Genomic DNA, 18,715 nt, shown 5'->3' with positions numbered 1-18,715 from the left:
CCATTCGGCCATGAATGTAGTGCACAGGTCATCCGAGCTAGTAGTTTTCATAGTCATGCTGTTTTTTTAAACTCTAATAATACTTTACATCTATGACTTAGAATCGTCTCGGGGTGTCCATAATAAATCCCCTTTGCATATGTTCTCTTGAGCGAACAATCTATATCTGTCTAAAAGATCTGTACTTTGCACGCCGGGGTTGCCTGATTGCGGCCCATAACTGAAGTGAGCTACGACTCCGGTGCCGTCAGCTGCGGCGTCTATTAGATCTAGTCAGTAAAAGTGGTACAGTGTCCCAAAGAGCAATCTGTAGACTGATCTTCTTCATCGACAGAACTGAAGAAAGATATTCAACACCACATACCCCCTCCACTAACTTTCCAAGGCGGTATCGATAGGGGCTGTAGCACTTACGTCGTCCAAGCCGTGTTGGCATTTCCACTGTAAAATGATGCTCGTCATCGGGAGGAATTGGCTTCGCTAGGTTTATGTCTTTACCCATCATTGCCACGAATTGAATACCCATTCGCTTAAGCTGAAAATCCCACGTAGGAAACCTGTATCGCCACAATTCATCCTTCTCCAGGTTTTCCAGCAAACTGTAGTGCTCCTGCGCGGCTACTTGCCAGTGTTTATGAGAATAGCCAAAGGTATAGTCCACCTTGGCTATTGGTGTGTCGTTCAGAGGATATGATGCGTTTCTCCCTCTCACTGGAAGCCATCTATGTTTGGGATGCCGCTCTGCGCTCCAAGTCTCTTGTTGAAAATCCGCTGGTCCTTTCCATGATGGCAACACAGACGTTCTCCAGTCCGTGAGCGGCACAGAGTCGTTATCGGCCGGTCTTTCGGTGAGTTCTGGGAGGTACGGCTTTACAGCGCCAAACTGTCTGTGAAGCCAGCTGAAGAGAATTTGATTAACGACGTTAGCCGACATGATGTAAACGTCTGGTCGAGACGCTTTGGCACTCGCAATGGCCTTGATCGCTGTGTCTTCGATATATACCTATTTCTTTCTGTGAGAATGGATAACCAGTAACAGCGCCGCAGCAAAGTCAGGCTTACAATATCATCGTCCATCTTGATATACATCACGTCGTCTTGGATGAATTCATAAGAACTCGTATATCCCTTGGACTTGAGGTCAACTTGCATCCTCTCGTATGCCGGCTCGCTCGCCACCATCCTATCTAATAACGCCAGGTTCGCTGCATCTTTCGTTCGGACGACAAATATAACACCATCGAGAACTCCTCCGTTTTTAGCAAGATTCCGCTATATTACTCTAGGACATTAGCCATGGGGTGACATTGGGGACGACCCTCCAACTGACCTTTAAGTAACAGTCAAGGATTGAAACCGTTTGCCGCCTCCCAAAAAAGACGAGCGCCATGACCTTGGAAACATGACTTGGCCTTTCCCAGGTGGTAACACCAGGTAGTATCTGTGTGCATTTCCTATTAGCACTCAGCAAGAAGCAAGAAATATTTCCACTAACTGAAGACTCATGGGGTCTGCGTAGTATTGGATATCGTTGGCGAATATCAGAAATCGTTATATATCGCCAAAATAATAGTATAGACAGAAGCAGACTAACAGCTAAAGCTATCCTCTTCCAAATGAATGGGGAATACATCTCGTTGGCCTGTGTAATTACTGGCCCAATGGCGCAAAACCCGAAAATATCAAAGTCCTCCTCGTGAATGCGAGGTTGAGGCCGTGTATATAGCAAGACTTCACAGCATGTTCTCTCTGAAAAGCTGATTTTGCAAGCGTTTGAAGTAATGCATTATGCCCCGGTCTGAGGTGGTCTTAGTTGGTCCAGACCGCCAAGGCTTAGCCTGGTTTGGAATATCGCGGGTTGTTGGTTGCATTGCGTCTTAGGGAACAACACGGCAAAAGATTGCGTGCCTTACTAGTGCCACCACCCCCTTTTTTTGTTCCTCGTATTGCTTTTTTGTTCCTCGTATTACCATTAAAGACAATGCTGACTAGTGGAATAATCACATCACCGCAGCGGTTACGAGCCTATCATTTGAACCGGTGGTGCTACTACTCATATCGTATACATCGGTGGTGTCGTGCTAAAGTGGGCTAAATAATACGAGATAAGGAAGTAGTATTGTGGTGCGAGCGATTACCCCTGGTACAAAGCCTAGTCTAATGCCCTTAAGTAATAAAAAGAGTTGTCAACGTGCTAAACCAAAGGATTGAATGTAGTCATAAGAGCTGGGCCTTGTTTACATATTCTAGAGGCAAGTTATCAACTGGGTGTCAGGTACAGCTCAGACGGTCCATGCCACCCCGGAAGTTCTGAGATTTCGCCCATCCAACAATAGTTCCAGTCCGTGACTCGCATAGGAATAAGCCGCTGTAGCTTCTCCATGAAATGCATGTTGTCCGGATTTATGTTGTCCGGAATTTAGTCGAGTTCCGACAGCGAGATCATTCAGCTTACCTAGGTTTTGAACAAAAATGAGTGGAACGCGTACAAGGATATTCAACGGCAACACAACACAGAAGGCTGCAGCGACGAAGAAACGGAGACATGCTCTGATAGTAAAATACGAGTATGGAAAGGCCTTAGGGTTTAAATGATAGGCTTGTAATCGCTGCGGTGATGTGGCTAGCTCGCATGCCCCACAGCCGAGGTTCTTGAATGTTAAGGGACGCCAATCGCAGGCGTGGCCTCGATTAGGAAAGTTCCAGGTTGTGCTCACAGACCAGTAGAGCACGAATTGGTAAGCTTAAGACTAAAATAGCTTACTAGAATTGGAAATCGCCGATGTGACTCAGCTGCTCCGGACTCAGTCGGATAAAAGCGTGGGTGAGCCGGCCCGCCTTGCGAGGTTGATGCAGGGGCTATCTGTAATTTGATTCTGCGAACCAAACAGTCCACAACCCGTTACTTGTTAGAATTAGGGTATCCAGGAATTATGTATTCACATTTAAAAACTAGCTAGCACGCCTCATGCCTTCACTAGGGCGCCAGCAGGTGATACCAACTTCAGTTCAATTCAATTCAGCCAAACATCCTGGCTGGATTATAACGACTACTCTACTTTGGAAGATTACTCAACGTTGACATTGTCACCCAAAAAGTCCGGAGTAGTCAGGAACGGAATTACTCTGTTAACCGAGTGTGTACTGCGAGACAATAATTGTATCTTGTGTCAAGTCCCAAACATCTGTGACAACTGGTTCATTTGCTGCGCGAGAGAAAGTCTCTTCCTGTCGCTGTGGGCAAGCCTTTGGGGCTCTAATCTGCCCAATTTGGTCGCAAGACGTATATCGAGCTGTTCCTCTGCTGGGCTGGATGACCTCAAAGGCACCTGGCTTGCGCTGAGTGCTTGATGGAGGTATATTGGATTGCGGTTGTCACGCTCGCTCCACACGTAGAGGCTCTAGAGTTTGAGCCAGGTCGTTTTAAATGCCACTAGGAATGAATGACGCAGTTGGAGGACATGGCCTCGATTGATTAGTCGTCGTATGGTATGCGCGCAGGGCAGTCCATGTGTTCTGTCGAATAGTCCGGGTCACGGAAGGATGAGTTGCCGGCTGTCGAGCCCGAAAGATCATCAACTGACGACTGCGACACTTAAAACCCAAGCCCTCCGGGTCGTTGACTTTCTGTCAGTATTTACCGCTTACTCAAGCTCTTGTTCCAAGTTTTTGTTTCTTTTATTTTTCTCTCTTATTTCTTGCTTCTATGTTAGATGGTATGAAGAAACTAACAGGCTTTTTCTTCCAGGGAAAAAATGGAAAACAGCGCGGCAATTATGACAGACCCTAATTACGTCACTCGACCATATGAACGCCTTGGCTTGGCTAGCTGTTTCAAATACTTCATGTTCGACAAGACTAGACTAGCAGGCCAAAAGATGGGGACGCTGATAGAAAAAGGCATAAGGGAATTGGAGAAGACATTTGAGCCAGCAGCCCCTGGAACGGCAGGCGGTGGCACCACAACGGGCGCGCAGCAACTCAACCCGGACATTAAGCAGCAATGGGAGGAGCTCAAAGAGGCGTAGTTTGGCTTGGGGTCCTGGTCATGGCGCCCAATCCCTTTGAAACCAAATGACCCTTCTCACAATCCATTTGAAGATTGGAAGACCGAAACTAAGTGTTACGAAGGCAAACGTGAACTTGACGACAAGTAAACACAGAAGCTTGTCAAAAATATCAATTGTCATGCTACATCTGCATGGTATGTACTTGGAAAACTAGGAGATGCTGGTGGGATAGCATTGGATTACCTTAAAAGTGTATTAATAAGCTGTATAAGATGATAAGCTGAAAGAAATATGAAATATTGGAGATAATAATCCCGGCGTTTGAAAGATGTATGTCTATCATAAATGTAGTTTCAGGTGGGTAGAGAAAAGAAAACTCGTTGAAGAGATACATCAACGTATGTGTCAACTGACAGCGTTCAAATAGAGTAGGGGTGATGAACTAGGTCATTGAATGTAATTTTGTTCATCAGGTAAAGTATATTATACAGATGTTCGTGAATAACTTTGAAACGCCTAATTCATGCTTCTTTCTATAATTCTCTAAGCGATATACTATACAAATCTTAGTCCAACAAATAATTAGTATACGTTTCCTTCGCAGCCTCTTGTAGCTCGTCATTTGACAAGCTCGCCAATCTAGTCATGCTCGCTGGATCTTGCAGCGTCCCCGCCCAGCTATCTACTACCAGTCGTAGAGGAGTAATTTCGTGTGGTATCGTTCCTTTATCCCTATGGATATACCTTGCATATGTAGTCATACCCGTTGCTGCAGATGCCGCTACGATGAGACTAATGAGGCTAACAAAGAGCAGCGTTGGAACGTAGGTGAGGTGGTAAAATTGCTGCATTGCTTCGCCTGTTACGTTGAAGAAATATTCGGGCTTATCGCGGGAAGTATTCGTTGCGGCCACGTTGTATAGCATCGTCTGGGCACGACCCGACGCGAGTACAAAGTTGGAGACAAATGTCGAAAAGTTAGTCGTACAAGCCACCATTTGCCCAGTAATGCCTGGTAGTCCGCAGGCCAGGCCTCCTCTGATGGCAGGCGCAATACCGGGGATTGTGCCTCTCTCTATAATAGCATGATAGTTGAGCGCAACCTGCCAGTCCGCAATGAAAGAACGCGCGGCACTCTTTGATGGCCCAAATCTTGACCCAGATAATTCCCAAGGCTGACCTGTGGAACGCGTATAGTTGGCGACTCCTTCTTGGCGAAAGAGAGAGCAATACAGAGAGTAGGCGGTAAAAACTTCGTTGATTTGGGTGATGTTCAGTGTTACAGGCTGAATCTCGCCAAACGAAGTTGATACACTGGTGTTTTCCGAATGTGATTGCAAATAACCCAGAACTGCGTGCTGGTAGTTTAACGAAAAGAAAACAGTTGGAAACTGTGTCGAATACTGGTCTTTGATGTCTTCAATAACACCGGGATACCAGTAGCTGTGCAGCTGAGCAGTTGTATTCGGGGAAGCGAGCACTCCCGTCAATTCGACTGTTGAAGCACCCATTTGCACAGGGCCAACGGCTCCAGGAAGCAGCTTCGCAGGTTGGCATGTCGCACTCAACCGAAACGCAGGTATATCGTACAATGCTACCACTGAAGATGACAATTTATTCAAGGAAGCATCCGTCACATTCACTCCAACGTAGCCCCCATCGGAATCAAGACTTGATGAGTTCAATAACAGCATCTGGTTCAAAAGGTTTGTGAGCTGCCCAGATACGTTGGCTTGTTGTGGTATGTCGAAACCGAAGCTGGTTGATGGGAACTGAACATTCACATGTTGCTCTACCTCAGAAGCAACGTGCGTTGCCGTGCTAATTTCCAAGTCGCTGAGTGTTCTAAGTGTATATTTATCATTAGACGGCATTCTTTGAGTGTAGGCTTCGTAGGCAATGACGTTGGATAGAGTCGTCCATGCAATCGCAGAGGATAGCGTAAGTAATGTAAGAAGAAACAATCGCCATGTCCGTCCGCGTAGTAGTGAGAGAAAGTCAACCAAGTTATAACTCCCAGTAGACATGCCACTGACGGTTACCAGGGTTGCCAGCGGTATTCTTCGTCGCTGCTCTTCGGGGACGTTTCGCGATGCCCGGATGGCCACACGCGCATAGCTAAACCAAATGAGGTTCAAAGATGCCATTATAATCGGCGCGATGATTGCGCTGCAAAGAATGTCGATGGCTTTCGCCGCGCCTTGAGAGAAGCGTCCGCCAATCACCAAACCGGCAAACGACCCAAAAAGCTTCGACTTTGGTGCTGTGAGCGCAAGCCAAACAACCAGCGCAATCAGAGGTATGACAAGAGTCGACAGTAGCATTGGAAACTTGATCATATTGTAAAGTCCACTGTGGGACGCATGGCTGCGCGTCTGTCTTGTTCCATAGCTAGGAATCTCGTCATATGCGATATGCGGCACATCCTTCCCCGTTGGAAGTGAATGTGACGGTTGTTGATAGCCTTCCGTGGAATCCACCACGGTGGGCGAACCAGGTCTCATGTCGAGCTCTCCCGCAAGCGGCGGCTCCTACTCAGCAACTTAATGAATCGCGACGTAACACTGCCGAGCGACGCGTGGGTAGGCCATAAAGATGAAGTAGATTTTGAGCCTCCAACAGCTCGAGCCGCACACGGCAGACCGAGCTCATATAGCGTCAAAATGGAATACTTGCCCATCTCAGCCTGAGCACCACTAAGAGTGCCTTGAGTGCTTTGCGGGGCGTCTCAAATAACTGACGAGTTTCTTTCCAGGGGTCTCAAAACGGACTAAACCCCCTTGTGATGCTATCAATAGCACAAAGGAACGCTTGTTTTTGAGCCTCCTTGTCACCTGGTTGGTTCGTTTATATTTAACCATGTAATAGCCTAGCTATTATTGGAAGTTTCAGGGTATAATACGGAGTATACTGCAGCTATTGTGCAGTCTAACAGTACATTAGATAGTGTTCTCGCTGGCTAAAGCGTCCTTCAGGATTCAGTGATACTGCATCGCCTCAATTAGGATTCGCTAGATTTAATCTGCATGGGTGGCGGTAAGGCTGGATTTGCCGCTTGAGAGCTTCACGTGAATCCTGATTGTCTGCGTCAATAACTATAAAAATTAAGTTATCGCCCAGGCGTACAGCGAGAGCCACGTCTTGAGACGTACGTCTTTCGGAATCATCGACGGAAATCGTGTAGACTCTCGCGCGCTCATCGACATAGCTTCTGGTGCCGCTGGGATCAATGCCGAAACACACGGGGTGATGGAGCCATGTGATGGAGCCATGTGATGGAGCCATCGCTTAACGGGAATATCTTTGCCGACGCGTACAAAATGTCAAGCTGGCGCGGTTGTATGGCTCGTCCCTACCATCGTGATGGCCTCTCCCACGTCTTGTCAACCCTGCTAAGCGGAGGCTCCTTGGGAGAATTGATGAGGCGATGGTCACTCTGAGATTGTGAAACCATGCGGTAATGATTGCTTTATTGGCGTCTCGGAGTCCGAAGATTGCAATTGTTGATGATTCTGCCTACACACAGAAAGCAGATGGGAGTCTATTACTGTCCGGATATTGGTCCCGGACAGGGCGTCAGCTGGCGACGAGGGGGATGATTTGTCGAATGATATATAAGCGCGCAGATACCTCTGGTATAAGAGTGGAGATTTTGTTAGATAGGATGTAAGTGCGCAATTGTCTCTGGCATAAGAGTGGATAGTTAAATAATAAATACACGCGAAATGGCCCAGGTTGCCAGGGGGTTGCGCTCGAATCTGATAAGGAAACCTTCATCTACTGCAAATCCGATGAGCTGCAGCGAGAAATTTATTATATCTGCAAGCCTAACTTATTTTTCTCAAGAATAAACTCAACTGACGAGATGGAAATGATACCAAGCGACGATATGGATTCGGGAGATGCCATCCTCGGCATTCATGGCTCAAATGTTGCGATCACCATTGAACAGCAATTCCGCGATTTCGGACATCGAGCCTCCTGGAGCTAACATGTCGTGTTATATCGCCTGCTCCAACATCATTACCTCTAATACCTTGTTTTAGCAATAGTCGCCCAACCTATAGTCAATTAACAATATAATGAAGGCCCGGTCCCCGAGGCTCGATCAACGGAGACTACGACTCTATCCTCCCTCTATTGAGCAGTGCTATAACAGGGTCAAGTGCTGAATACTGGCCATAACATTTGCAGTCTCTATCAAGACTAGTAGAGTAGCATATACCAATTGCGAAGGCCTCTAGGAGTTCAGTTCAAATTGCAGAGCGTTACATCGATAGCTCGTCTAAGCGAAGCCAATGATACAACTAATACTCTCTATTCGCTAACCTACTTTCACGCCTTTCATTCATACATCCTCTAGATTATCACCATAGCCATCTGTAAAGCTCCGAGTCAACCTCTCCTCTCTACAGCCGAGTATTTCATGAGCTTAAGCATTTTAGAAACGTACGCGGTGCATCTTCATTCAACCTCCCGCCAAAAGCAGCATCGAGTATCACCATTCTAGAGTCATTCGCCCATCTAATAAACCCCATCAGCGAAATCAACAACAACAGCCTTCTCAAGTAAACCCCCAATAAACTTCATAAACTCCTGATGAACCGGATCCGTCGCAATGTAATAGTCTCTATCCTCCGCCGACGCGAATTCAGCCACAACACCATGCGTGAGCCCACCCTATCCAGAGTCAGAGAACAAACGACACAACCCCGCGGGCAAACAAGATGCAGTCAGTGGTCAGACAATACCTGCATATTTTCGGGAGAGTTGTCCTTCCCGCCCTTCAACGAGATGATGTATCTCTCTCCGGTGGTCGCATGGATACAAGTATCTTTCAGCGCAAGAAATCGCGCGAAAGCCTGCAAAAAAAACCCAACAACTGGTCAGTAAAACGATGCCATATATCTGTGTCTTGTTAGGTAGACAAATAGCGCGGGCCGCTCACAGCTTTGACATCGTCGGCCGATAATTCTGCCTTGAACTGGAAGAGAACGGTGTGAGTGACGCCCATTGTGTCTTGAGGCGCAAAATGGAAAAGCAGCTATAAGCTTGGTAACAGTCGATCACTACAAATATCGTGAAGAAGGTAAAGCAAACAATTTATCACAAGCCGGCGACTATTTATTGTTGAACTAGATGTAGTGATGATGATTCGAGAGCTCGGTCAAAAAGTCTCCGCGCACGTCACATGACAGCATTTGAACAATGCGGTTGTGTTACATTGCATACCTTACAGATAGAAGATCGCGAATAAATACTCCGTATGCACAGATAAAAGGAGAATACGCTGAGTTTAGTGTGGCGGATTGTCTATTTCTGGATGCTGATCCTTAGGTTCTCAATTCCCTCGGACATTATTTACACAGCCCTTGTATGTATGGCCAATATGTTGGTATTCTGACTACTGAGAGAAGCATCATCACCAGTATCGAAGGATCGGAGACATTGACATCCTCATCAGCCATGACGATTGACCATTTCTACCAAACATTAAAGCGAATCATCCCTATCTACTACCAAATTAAAAACCCAAAAGTCTTTTCATCCCTCCCCAAAAGCTCCCAAAACTCCACCAGCCAATGAGCAATAATGCCAAAGCAAATGAGAAAAGTAAAGAAGAAATGGAGGTATCTACATATGGCTCTTGGCTCTAAACTGACGTAAAAAAAATTCCGAAAAAGTAAATCATGATGCTTTTTCTTTCCTTTCTTCCTCCAGCGACAATTCTTTTCTTCCAGCAAACTACAACAAGGAAAAGCGGTTTCCTCCGTTTCGCTTTACAGGTACAAGCTCTGGGCGGCCACAATATCTCTCCTAATCTTCTGTAAACTCTCATCAAACTTCTTCGTCAGGTCATCGTTGCCCATGACCTTGGCGGCCTGGGCCATCTGTCGCAGGAGCTCTTCAAGACGGCGGAAGATGCGGATGAATGAGCCTTCGTAGACATTTGCCATTTTGCTGAAAAGAGTGTCAGTAAAAATAATTCGCCGAGTGAAAGATGTAGGAGCTTAAACTTACCAAATCTCTGCAAACGTTCGTCCCTGAGCCCATGCATACACAGTCTCCATAAGCTGCCATTTCAAGCTCTGGACGTACTCATCCTCGTTGACATCCAACTTGGACTCCTGGCTAACCTTGGCAATCATGCGAGCCTTGGCCTGAATCTCACGGAACGGCTTCTGTAGTTCCTCCTTCAATGCCTGAGCCTCCAGCTTCTCGTCAAAGACGAAGCAGCTGAGAACAGCGGCAATCGCCTCAGGTGTCATCTCGTTGAAGAATCGATCAAAGAGAAGCTCCGACAAAAGGAGTTCGTGGCCCTCTGTGGAAGAGATTTCGCAAGCAACACGAGCCTTGAGCTGAACGACTTCGGCATCGTTGATGAAACCAAGGCGGCGCAACACACGCTTTCTGGACTTGAGCTCGTCCATCTGCGCAATGCTGTGAGCCTTGGCAATCTCCTTTTTCTTCTCCTTGATCTTGTCCAAGATTTGGACCTTGGCGTGATACTGATCCCATAGAGATGGAAGCATGGGAGACAGGTGCAGAGGGTTTGTGACCAGTCGAGACTCGAGAACTTCAATCTTGCGGAGAAGCTGCTTGAAGGATTCATCCGAAATATCCATGTTCTCCAGCGGATCCAAAATTGGTACGCCATCTGGGAATCGACGCTGCACTTCGCTCAAGGCTTTTGAAGCATCTTTGCGCTCGTCATCAGATTTCAGGCCGTCCTTGGGAATGAAAATTCGAATCTGGCTGATGGCCTTGATGCATGTGAGGAGGCAAGGGACTACCGCAAACATGCCATCTTCCTCGCCTGATGGCTTAAGGCCGGGAGGCATGTCTCCAGAAAGCTGGCCAGGAATGATTTCGGCGCTGGACTTGGAGATGTACAACAGAACCTCGATGATGTGGGATTCCTGGGGCGGGTAATCAGGCTCACCAAGCTTGGGAGGTCGTCGCGAATACGCATCAGTAATGACACCCCAGCCAAAGTCGAGTCCACCCCCAATCTTCTCTGCCGACTCTTTCACATTGTGGATCTGCACAAGTCGACCGGGCTGCAAAAAGGGGAGGCAGTAGTTCGGGTGCTGGATGACTGCTCGCATATCTTTCGTGTAGGTATTCAGTGATTGCCTGATGGTGTAGTAATCCTTAACAGTGGCTTCATCTGGTATTGTCAGAGCGTCCTTCTCTTGCTGCAGTGCCATTAGATCTTTCTCCAAGCTGGGAACGCTGGCCGCGTTCTGGAACTGGTGGAAACATCGCTCCAACATGAACTCGGGGGAGATGGCTTCGATTCGGAGAAGATTGAGGATCATGTTGTATCCCAGATAAAAGGCAGAGTTGAGTCTGTCCTGCTGACCAGTGACAATCTGCTTGGCGACTTCCGGCTCAAGCTTGTCATCAATCATCATAATGACAACACCTCTGGCATCGAGACCACGACGACCAGCACGTCCTGCCATCTGAACGTATTCAGATGAGGTGATTGGTCGTCTCTGTACGCCGTCCCACTTTGTGACCTGGGTAAAGACGACAGTCTTGGCAGGCATGTTGAGACCAATGGAAAAGGTTTCGGTCGCAAAGAGAACCTTGATCAAGGATTCCTGGAACAGAATCTCAATAGTCTCCTTGAGAATGGGCAGCAGACCTGAGTGATGGACGCCGACACCCTTTTGCAGCAGAGGCAGGAGGTTCATGATTTGTGGCAGCTCTCGGTCCTGTTCTGACAAACTGTCAATAGCACTCTGGAAGACTTTGTTGACCATGGCCTTTTCGGAATCGTCGTTGAAGTTCAGGTTAGAGATCTTGAGGGCCATGTTTTCACACTCCCGCTTGGAGAAGTTGAAGACAATGACGGGGTTAAAATTCTTTCTAACCGTCATTCGGATGATCTTGTTGATATCAGAGCCTTCATCAGCGCCACCCTTGTTGGTCTTCTTATTCTTTCCCTTTCCTTTCATCTTGGCAGTGGGGTCAGCCGGGTCAGCGCCCTTCTTTTCCTCCACCTCAGCCATAACAAGGTTGAAGTTTTCCTCGTTAAAGCTGCCCTTTTCATCCACCACCATTCTTGCACCCTTTCCTCCGGCGGGGTAGAAGTAATTTTGTAAAGGTGTAGGTCTGAAATCGGTGTAAACGACGTGGCACGCTTGGTGGTGAATCTTGGCAATCCACTCGGCAAACTGGAAAGCATTCGGAATGGTGGCCGAAAGGAACACATATCGGACCTTGTCGGGAAGCATAATAATGGTCTCCTCCCAAACCACACCTCGAGTCTTGTCTCGCATGTAGTGGATTTCGTCAAACACGACCCAGGCCACCTCACGCATAATCTCGGAACCACGGTACAACATTGACCGCAAAATCTCGGTTGTCATGACCAGACAACTGGCCGTAGGGTTAATCGTAACATCACCCGTCATCAAGCCAACATCTCCAAAAATGGCCTCAAAGTCTCGGTATTTCTGGTTACTCAGAGCCTTGATCGGACTAGTGTAGATGACCCTCTGGTTGCGCTTGAGACATTGTGCGACTGCGTATTCCGCCACCACCGTCTTTCCCGCACTTGTATGCGCTGATACCAGCACACTCTCCTCGCGCTCAATGGATGCGACAGACAAGCTCTGGAAGGGATCCAGCTTGAAGGGGTATGTTCGTGCAGGCTCCTCGGGTGACTTGTGCTCTGAGAGAGGAATGTATTCGTAGTTGAGGTCCGGAGGAAGGGCCACTTGATGTTGGATATTGTGTGACAGAACGAGCGATGAATCTTGCGAAACGAATGTTGAGGCACCCGCAACCTCTCTTGACTCTGCCGTCTGGAAGTTGTCCGTCATGACGGGCCCAGCGCCGTCAGTCTTTTTGCGTCTCTTCTTGTCCTGCTTTTCAGGCGTCTCCGAGTCCTCTTCTTCGCCCTCGGAATCCTCGTCTCTGGAAGTCTCGGCGGCATCAGCCATGCCAACGTCGGCGTCGTCGTTGTTCGCGTCCATGTCGGCGTCGGCATTTCCATTCATAGCTTCGTCGGCCTTCCGCTTCTTGCTCTGGGCTCTGCTGCGGCTCTTCTGAGGAGTTCTCTCGTCTTCGCTGGAGCTTTGAGGCTCCGCCTTGCCCTCGAAAACATCAAATAGGACATCCATCTTGACTGAATTTTACCACTCAATTGTGGTTGTGGAGAGGGTAGAAAATCGAGGTGATACGAAAAAAAAAGCACGGGGGTCGATTCCAGTAAATGGTCCAACCAGCCGTCCTGTGGTCTAAAATCGTAGAGTGCAGCTCTTGAAAAAGCTGTAAAACAGAAAATTTCACGTCAGCAATTAAAATGGCATATACAGCAACCACATTAGCTACCTAGAAGACTGAAACTGCTCCCAGGGATGAGAGAATGCAAAGATTGCTTGCCCAAACTTTCCCGAGAAAGAAGTGGATTTAGGACGGCAGAAAAGAAAATAGTGGTGCCAGCAGGAGAAGGCGGTGACAGGCGCATCGAGATGCAGCAGCTTGGCTCGGTCCATAGAACCCGAACTAGCCTTAGTCAGCACAGATTGCTGCAGAGCTGCACGTGACCCGGAACGCCAAGCCTTTCGTTTTGACCTCAATCGAACCATATTGAACCCGGGGAGCTTTATAGCCGCAGAACAAGAATCTCAACCTCGCTGCAACTCCACGCCTCGCCAATCTCGAACGCCTGTCAAAGTCCGCAATTCCCTTTACGAAATCAACCATCTGCCGTGCTTCATCCAGCTAATTGACCTCGTCCAGATGCTCTCCCGCGCCGCCACTCGCACCACCTCCGCGGTCGCCCGCCGAGGCTTCCACACCACCCGCCCTCGCATGTCCTCTCCTTACCACTACCCCGAGGGCCCTTACTCCAACTTGCCCTTCAACCCTCGCAGCAAGTGGTTCGGCGCCGGCTACTGGGCCTTCATGGCCACTGGCTTCTTCGCTCCCTTTGGCATTGCCGGTGAGTTCGACTTGCCCCGCCATGGATCGCGGTTTTCGCTTTGCGCTGTGATTGTGATGCTAATACCCGAGGCTAGTCTACCAAACCTACAAGACCCAGTAAACGGATGCTTCGATTACAAAAGGCTTATATGGGCTGGACGCTTGGTGCTATGAATGGGTGGTGGACTGTTGCGACAGAGTAAATAGCTCGAATTAGACGTGGGACCAATTCACAAGTCACATACATACAAAACTTGTTCCGTGTTGGCTCCATTTTGCATTCACTATTGGGGACTGATACCTGGATATGATTCAAATTTGTCATAAAATCATTGCTGCATTCCATGATGATCCCTATCAACGTAGGATAGGGCTAGTCTATATGTTTGGCAAATGCTATCTAACGTACATGAACACTTATATACAATCACACAAGTCGAGACCAAGTCATAGCCACGACGTATCCTTTCTGCTCCGCTGATACTGAAGATCTTCATTTCGCGTAGACTTGAGATCTTTGTCATGCAGAATGTTCTCAAACAGTGCATGCATAAACTGCTGCCGGTCCGGGTTGATATCCCACCTCTGGGACATGGAATCGAAAGTTTCGAGAAGCGTCTCGTTGGAGCAGCATTTCTTCACTGCACGCAGGGCCCAGATGACCACCCATTGGTCTATACGGAACCCCTCTGCACGCTCATCGTGGGCCTGGTAGAAGGCTGCCAGCACGCCTTCTAGACGCTGCTCGGACCAGTCCGAGCCGGTAAATCCGCCGTGTATGTAGAACCCCTTGAACAAGGCCAAAAAGATGGTGGGCTCGATGGAGATTTTCAGATGCTTCATCTCATCCAAATATTGGGCAACCTTTTGCAGATTGCCGATGCGAGTGGCATAGTGATCAACCAGCAGCTTGTATGTGTGCAGGTTTGGAGTAAGGCTGACGTTTGTCTGAAAGGATTTCTTCAGCTCTGGATGTTGCTTGCCAACTCGAGTAAACATCATGAGAACTTTAGTGACGACCTTGTTCATCATGTAGTCCTTTTGGGGAATCTCCGCTGCCATGTGGTGGTCGCTTTTCATCCGCTGATACGTCTCTTCAGCTGCCCCCTCCTCGCCACACCTGAGAAGCCCTGAGATGACACAATTGAGGACAACAGTATCAATCATCTCGCCCGACTCTACCATTTCTCGGTATGCCGCTCTCAGTCCCCCAGAGTCAAGCTTCAGTCCAAAATAATGAATAAGGCTGACGTGGTGGAAACGGTTAAACTCAATCCCCCGATTCTCCATTTCTTTGTAAATCATGTCGGCCAGTGTAAAGTTGCCCGCCTTGGCGGCAACGTCGAATAGAATGTTAAACGTCACATCATTTCCCATAACCTGCGCCTCTTTTTCCATTTCTTTCCAAAGTCTTAGTGCCGACTCCATCTCCTCGGTTGTAGCCCTGGCAGTATATTTGGATGCAAATGCCAGCGCGAAATTCCACTGCGAACGGCGGAGAGTGAGCCCGGCATTTTTGACGTCCGCAACCAGGGCGAAGTAGCGCAGCATTGTGTCCATGTCTCTCTTCTGAGGCGTACCCATGACTTTCAACAGTCTGTTTCGCCACTGCCACGTGAGGCAGAGCATGCGAGGCTCTGGAAGCTGGCAGTATAATTTGTATATCCCGTCGAGAGTGTATCGATGTGGATGCCGCAGTCGCTGACCAATGGCCGTCTGGAGTCGAACCAGAACACCTTGAGTCCCGTCATCCACCATGGCTGTCTCCTCCGATGAGGGATACTGCACATCGCCCTTTCTCTCCGACACTCGCAGTTTTGGCCCATCCGGAGCAGCATACCCTCGGCGATACGGGTCCCTGTAAAAGTCAAAGTGCTCCTCGGCAGTCCCTACTTCGGCCTGGTCGACATATGAGAGCATCTTGTCCTTGTCTTGGATCACGACAGGCGGCGGCCGTTGTCGTGTGCCCGCGGCCAAGGAGGCAGCGGCTGTCCCATAGGCGCGGGCGGTGCGTCGTGGAATCTGCGTCTTCTGCGTTGAAGCGGTGCGGTGCTTTTCGAGGCCCGGCACAAACGTCGCCAGCAGCCATTGCGAGCTCCGTGGGCAGACGAGGCTGTGGTGAGTTGTTACCGGCGATTTTACCGGCGTTGCTGGTCTCTGCGAAGCATCTCGGGGCTGCGGCCTCGGAAACACATTGTTGCGCAGAGTTGCCGCGGCTGATGATCGGGTCGACAGCACCGCACCGCAGAAAGAGCCGTCCACTCGCCCGGGGAGTTTCATGGGCTCCTCCTCATGATGTTGTCGAGTTGGTGAGGTTTGCTAGTAGGCCGAAAAAAGTATGGGAAATCGAGATAATTGCAAGTGGGGGCCTGAGGTTGGGCTTGGTGGGATGTGTGTGCAGCTCCAGCCAATGAGGTGCGAGGCAAATGTGTACACAGATCAATGTAGCGGGGTGCGAATATAATCAACTCGCACGGTGCATGTATTGATGTTAGACTTCAACGAATTATCGATTGGTGATGAAACAGAAAAGCATTGCTATGTAAGACTTGAATATTACATACTTTACACAATTAATCCATTGACAATGTAGCTAAAACCCTGCCGCTTTCACACAGGTGTCGCCAAACCTGTTGGGCCTTATTGACTGAATCATTGGTGATGATAGCATGTAGAAGTTTCATTGCTGATATCCATGGATATTATTAAACAAAATGTACATAATGTACTCATTATTATTGTAATCCAACCCCAATATGTCCGTTTATACTCGTACATCATCATACGCACAATTATTTAGAAGTCGAGTCTCATGGCGCCGGGCTGTACAGCTGCTGGCCATCCTTCTTGAACCCGACAATCACAGCCTGTCCTCTCTTCCCAACCACCCATTTGGCAAAGTCACTGGCCACCTTGGGATGAGGAGCCTTCTTTCCGACCAAAAGATGGGCAGGGTTCAGAAGAGGGTCGTCAGCGTTATCCGAGCCGACCTTGTAAATGACTGTCTGGTTGCGTAGCTTGGCATCCAGAGACAGGTACGTGCCGCGGTCAGTGATGGTATATTCATTCAGCAGAATGGCAGCAGTAAGAGCTTGAATGGGGAAGGCAATGTATTGGTGATACCAGGTGGAATAAGCAGTAGCCCAAGGGACCTGAACGAGAGTACGATTAGCTACAGATGAATGGGATAATGAAAATTGAGTATAACACTCAGACATACCTGGCCAATGCTAGCCCACAGCAAGGTGTCCTTAATGTTGGTAGCAGACTTGTCGTAACGGCTCAAGAACCGCACAGGCGGTGTAGTCACTTCATTCTCGGCAACCTGTCTGATCTGAGAAAACATGGTGTAAATGTCCGTCGACTTGGAGATGTTGGCAGGGTTGGATATAGGACCGGCCAGTATAAAGTGATCCCGGAAGGCATAGTAGCTGGGAGAAAGTGCGATGCCTTGATCAATGGCAATCTTCTCCGCGGCCGGGTTATAGGTGATGCCAACGTCGATGAGGCCAGACTGGAGATACTGGATGCTGTAGGTGGTGTCGCTGGTGTACCAGGCGACTCTGAAGGGCTTGGTGCCGTTGGAGACGGAGTCTTTGATGTATGCATCTGCGAGAGCTATCGAGAACAAGACGTGTTAGATTTTCGTGTACATGAGATGTGAATATCCTTTTATTGTTTGCATGTACGTACCTTTGATCAGACCACTCTGGCCAGCACCGCCGTTGCCGATGGCAAGCTGGATTGTCCCATTGTTCCCCTTGATGCCTCCGTCATAAATAGCATTAGGATCAATGGCAGCGGAAGGTGCCGCAACAGCCAAAGCCACAACGGCCGCAAACTTGCACAGATGAACCATCTCGATGCCTTGTCCTCGTAATTGTAAGAGTTGAAGGAGCAATTGTTCTGCCAACAACATTTCCAAGCAAAGCAACGAGGCAGCCTCTCTTTATAAATCCAGCCCTTCAATAAGGAGACAATCACTCAGCATGTCTCAAATTCCTCATCGCCCATGTCCAGCGCTTCTTTCTCTTGCCAGGGTTCGACCTCAGCTGGATGCTTGACGGCACTTCTAGCTGCTTTGATCACGTAGCCCCACCGCGGTTTGAGCTGTGATTGATGAATCTGGCCGGGATGGAATGTGCAAGATCGCCCATCTTGATAATTAATGGTTAGCGCTGATGAGCTAGATGAGCAAGCTTGTTTTCTTCGGGGTCCAAGCTGGGACACGGCAGTGAGTCTATGTGATGCTACTGGCGACACGTACGGGAGCATGACGCATGTCTCAGTTCAATGTTTTGGGTCTCGCCATGGAGACTGTTTATGGGAGAATATCCCCATTGTTTGATTGTGCGGTCAACAACGAAAAGAAGATCAGAGATGGCGTGACGGTTGTCACAAGTAACATCATCCAAATATCTTGAAGTACAAACATCGTGTCCAAGATTGATCAGCTCTGCAAGGCGCTTGATTGGTCATTCTAGATATATGGACGAGACCGTGATAAGATTCACTAATAAGCTCATAGACGATCTTTAAACTAGGTAGATAGGTTATTTCGCTAGAGGAAATCTACCGAGAGTCAGGGGCGCCGAAATGGCCTTGAGCCATCCTGGGATAGTGCGTAATGTGTTTTCGCTGGTCCGGGCAATCCGAAGGAACAACTTCAGTTCCGCGTTCGATGATTTGACTATTCCGAGGTTTCCATGTTTCTTTTCTTGTTCTTATTCGAATTTTCATTCTCGAAATGTTGTCAATGGCTC

The 18,715-nt window shown here is 48.4% G+C and overlaps 8 protein-coding genes across 8 annotated transcripts; 2 read left to right on the top strand and 6 right to left on the bottom strand.

Moving 5' to 3' along the window:
* Positions 1 to 130: 130 nt before the first annotated feature.
* V8C40DRAFT_74111 (uncharacterized protein) lies at positions 131 to 1,733 on the bottom strand. The gene is made up of 4 exons (XM_083223374.1): positions 1,496 to 1,733; positions 1,331 to 1,441; positions 1,063 to 1,272; positions 131 to 1,003 (listed from the first exon to the last, which is right to left on the bottom strand). Exons 1-4 carry the CDS (start codon positions 1,631 to 1,633, stop codon positions 248 to 250), a joined length of 1,215 nt encoding a protein of 404 aa, XP_083069709.1. The 5' UTR covers positions 1,634 to 1,733; the 3' UTR covers positions 131 to 247.
* Positions 1,734 to 3,655: 1,922 nt separating this feature from the next.
* V8C40DRAFT_253033 (uncharacterized protein) lies at positions 3,656 to 4,315 on the top strand. The gene has a single exon (XM_083217512.1). The coding sequence runs from the start codon at positions 3,756 to 3,758 to the stop codon at positions 4,026 to 4,028; it is 273 nt and encodes a 90-aa protein (XP_083069708.1). The 5' UTR covers positions 3,656 to 3,755; the 3' UTR covers positions 4,029 to 4,315.
* A 159-nt stretch (positions 4,316 to 4,474) lies between these two features.
* V8C40DRAFT_253032 (uncharacterized protein) lies at positions 4,475 to 6,687 on the bottom strand. The gene has a single exon (XM_083217511.1). The coding sequence runs from the start codon at positions 6,512 to 6,514 to the stop codon at positions 4,577 to 4,579; it is 1,938 nt and encodes a 645-aa protein (XP_083069707.1). The 5' UTR covers positions 6,515 to 6,687; the 3' UTR covers positions 4,475 to 4,576.
* A 1,506-nt stretch (positions 6,688 to 8,193) lies between these two features.
* V8C40DRAFT_253030 (Dabb family protein) lies at positions 8,194 to 9,233 on the bottom strand. The gene is made up of 3 exons (XM_083217510.1): positions 8,959 to 9,233; positions 8,762 to 8,872; positions 8,194 to 8,690 (listed from the first exon to the last, which is right to left on the bottom strand). Exons 1-3 carry the CDS (start codon positions 9,022 to 9,024, stop codon positions 8,535 to 8,537), a joined length of 333 nt encoding a protein of 110 aa, XP_083069706.1. The 5' UTR covers positions 9,025 to 9,233; the 3' UTR covers positions 8,194 to 8,534.
* Positions 9,234 to 9,341: 108 nt separating this feature from the next.
* On the bottom strand, positions 9,342 to 13,451 carry V8C40DRAFT_253026 (ATP-dependent RNA helicase MTR4). The gene is made up of 3 exons (XM_083217509.1): positions 13,359 to 13,451; positions 10,032 to 13,295; positions 9,342 to 9,971 (listed from the first exon to the last, which is right to left on the bottom strand). Exons 2-3 carry the CDS (start codon positions 13,145 to 13,147, stop codon positions 9,791 to 9,793), a joined length of 3,297 nt encoding a protein of 1,098 aa, XP_083069705.1. The 5' UTR covers positions 13,148 to 13,295; positions 13,359 to 13,451; the 3' UTR covers positions 9,342 to 9,790.
* A 197-nt stretch (positions 13,452 to 13,648) lies between these two features.
* Positions 13,649 to 14,432, top strand: V8C40DRAFT_253023 (cytochrome c oxidase subunit VIII). Its single transcript, XM_083217508.1, has 2 exons — positions 13,649 to 13,703; positions 13,770 to 14,432. Exon 2 carries the CDS (start codon positions 13,770 to 13,772, stop codon positions 14,124 to 14,126), a length of 357 nt encoding a protein of 118 aa, XP_083069704.1. The 5' UTR covers positions 13,649 to 13,703; the 3' UTR covers positions 14,127 to 14,432.
* Positions 14,288 to 16,333, bottom strand: V8C40DRAFT_253022 (uncharacterized protein). The gene has a single exon (XM_083217507.1). The coding sequence runs from the start codon at positions 16,230 to 16,232 to the stop codon at positions 14,400 to 14,402; it is 1,833 nt and encodes a 610-aa protein (XP_083069703.1). The 5' UTR covers positions 16,233 to 16,333; the 3' UTR covers positions 14,288 to 14,399.
* Positions 16,334 to 16,611: 278 nt separating this feature from the next.
* Positions 16,612 to 17,828, bottom strand: V8C40DRAFT_253021 (uncharacterized protein). Its single transcript, XM_083217506.1, has 3 exons — positions 17,646 to 17,828; positions 17,173 to 17,570; positions 16,612 to 17,104 (listed from the first exon to the last, which is right to left on the bottom strand). Exons 1-3 carry the CDS (start codon positions 17,809 to 17,811, stop codon positions 16,763 to 16,765), a joined length of 906 nt encoding a protein of 301 aa, XP_083069702.1. The 5' UTR covers positions 17,812 to 17,828; the 3' UTR covers positions 16,612 to 16,762.
* Between the last annotated feature and the right edge of the window lie 887 nt (positions 17,829 to 18,715).

Source organism: Trichoderma camerunense (genome assembly GCF_050948025.1).
Source record: "Trichoderma camerunense strain CBS 138272 chromosome Unknown V8C40scaffold_17, whole genome shotgun sequence".
Taxonomy (NCBI): domain Eukaryota; kingdom Fungi; phylum Ascomycota; class Sordariomycetes; order Hypocreales; family Hypocreaceae; genus Trichoderma; species Trichoderma camerunense.
Note: the sequence above shows the minus strand (reverse complement) of the source record. Positions and strands in the feature narration are given on the sequence as shown.

Excerpts from the sequence above, each read along its gene's own strand:
- V8C40DRAFT_74111 (XM_083223374.1), bottom strand. The coding sequence starts at position 1,633 with ATGTATTCCCCATTCATTTGGAAGAGGATAGCTTTAGCTGTTAGTCTG. Across the intron at positions 1,442-1,495 it reads GCAGACCCCATGAGTCTTCA|ATACTACCTGGTGTTACCAC; the intron begins GTTAGTGGAAAT and ends AAATGCACACAG. Across the intron at positions 1,004-1,062 it reads TCAAGATGGACGATGATATT|GTATATATCGAAGACACAGC; the intron begins GTAAGCCTGACT and ends AGAAAGAAATAG.
- V8C40DRAFT_253033 (XM_083217512.1), top strand. The coding sequence starts at position 3,756 with ATGGAAAACAGCGCGGCAATTATGACAGACCCTAATTACGTCACTCGA.
- V8C40DRAFT_253032 (XM_083217511.1), bottom strand. The coding sequence starts at position 6,514 with ATGAGACCTGGTTCGCCCACCGTGGTGGATTCCACGGAAGGCTATCAA.
- V8C40DRAFT_253030 (XM_083217510.1), bottom strand. The coding sequence starts at position 9,024 with ATGGGCGTCACTCACACCGTTCTCTTCCAGTTCAAGGCAGAATTATCG. Across the intron at positions 8,873-8,958 it reads CGGCCGACGATGTCAAAGCT|GCTTTCGCGCGATTTCTTGC; the intron begins GTGAGCGGCCCG and ends TTTTTTTTGCAG. Across the intron at positions 8,691-8,761 it reads ACTCTCCCGAAAATATGCAG|GGTGGGCTCACGCATGGTGT; the intron begins GTATTGTCTGAC and ends GACTCTGGATAG.
- V8C40DRAFT_253026 (XM_083217509.1), bottom strand. The coding sequence starts at position 13,147 with ATGGATGTCCTATTTGATGTTTTCGAGGGCAAGGCGGAGCCTCAAAGC. Across the intron at positions 9,972-10,031 it reads CGAACGTTTGCAGAGATTTG|CAAAATGGCAAATGTCTACG; the intron begins GTAAGTTTAAGC and ends CACTCTTTTCAG.
- V8C40DRAFT_253023 (XM_083217508.1), top strand. The coding sequence starts at position 13,770 with ATGCTCTCCCGCGCCGCCACTCGCACCACCTCCGCGGTCGCCCGCCGA.
- V8C40DRAFT_253022 (XM_083217507.1), bottom strand. The coding sequence starts at position 16,232 with ATGAAACTCCCCGGGCGAGTGGACGGCTCTTTCTGCGGTGCGGTGCTG.
- V8C40DRAFT_253021 (XM_083217506.1), bottom strand. The coding sequence starts at position 17,811 with ATGGTTCATCTGTGCAAGTTTGCGGCCGTTGTGGCTTTGGCTGTTGCG. Across the intron at positions 17,571-17,645 it reads CCAGAGTGGTCTGATCAAAG|CTCTCGCAGATGCATACATC; the intron begins GTACGTACATGC and ends TGTTCTCGATAG. Across the intron at positions 17,105-17,172 it reads TGTGGGCTAGCATTGGCCAG|GTCCCTTGGGCTACTGCTTA; the intron begins GTATGTCTGAGT and ends ACTCTCGTTCAG.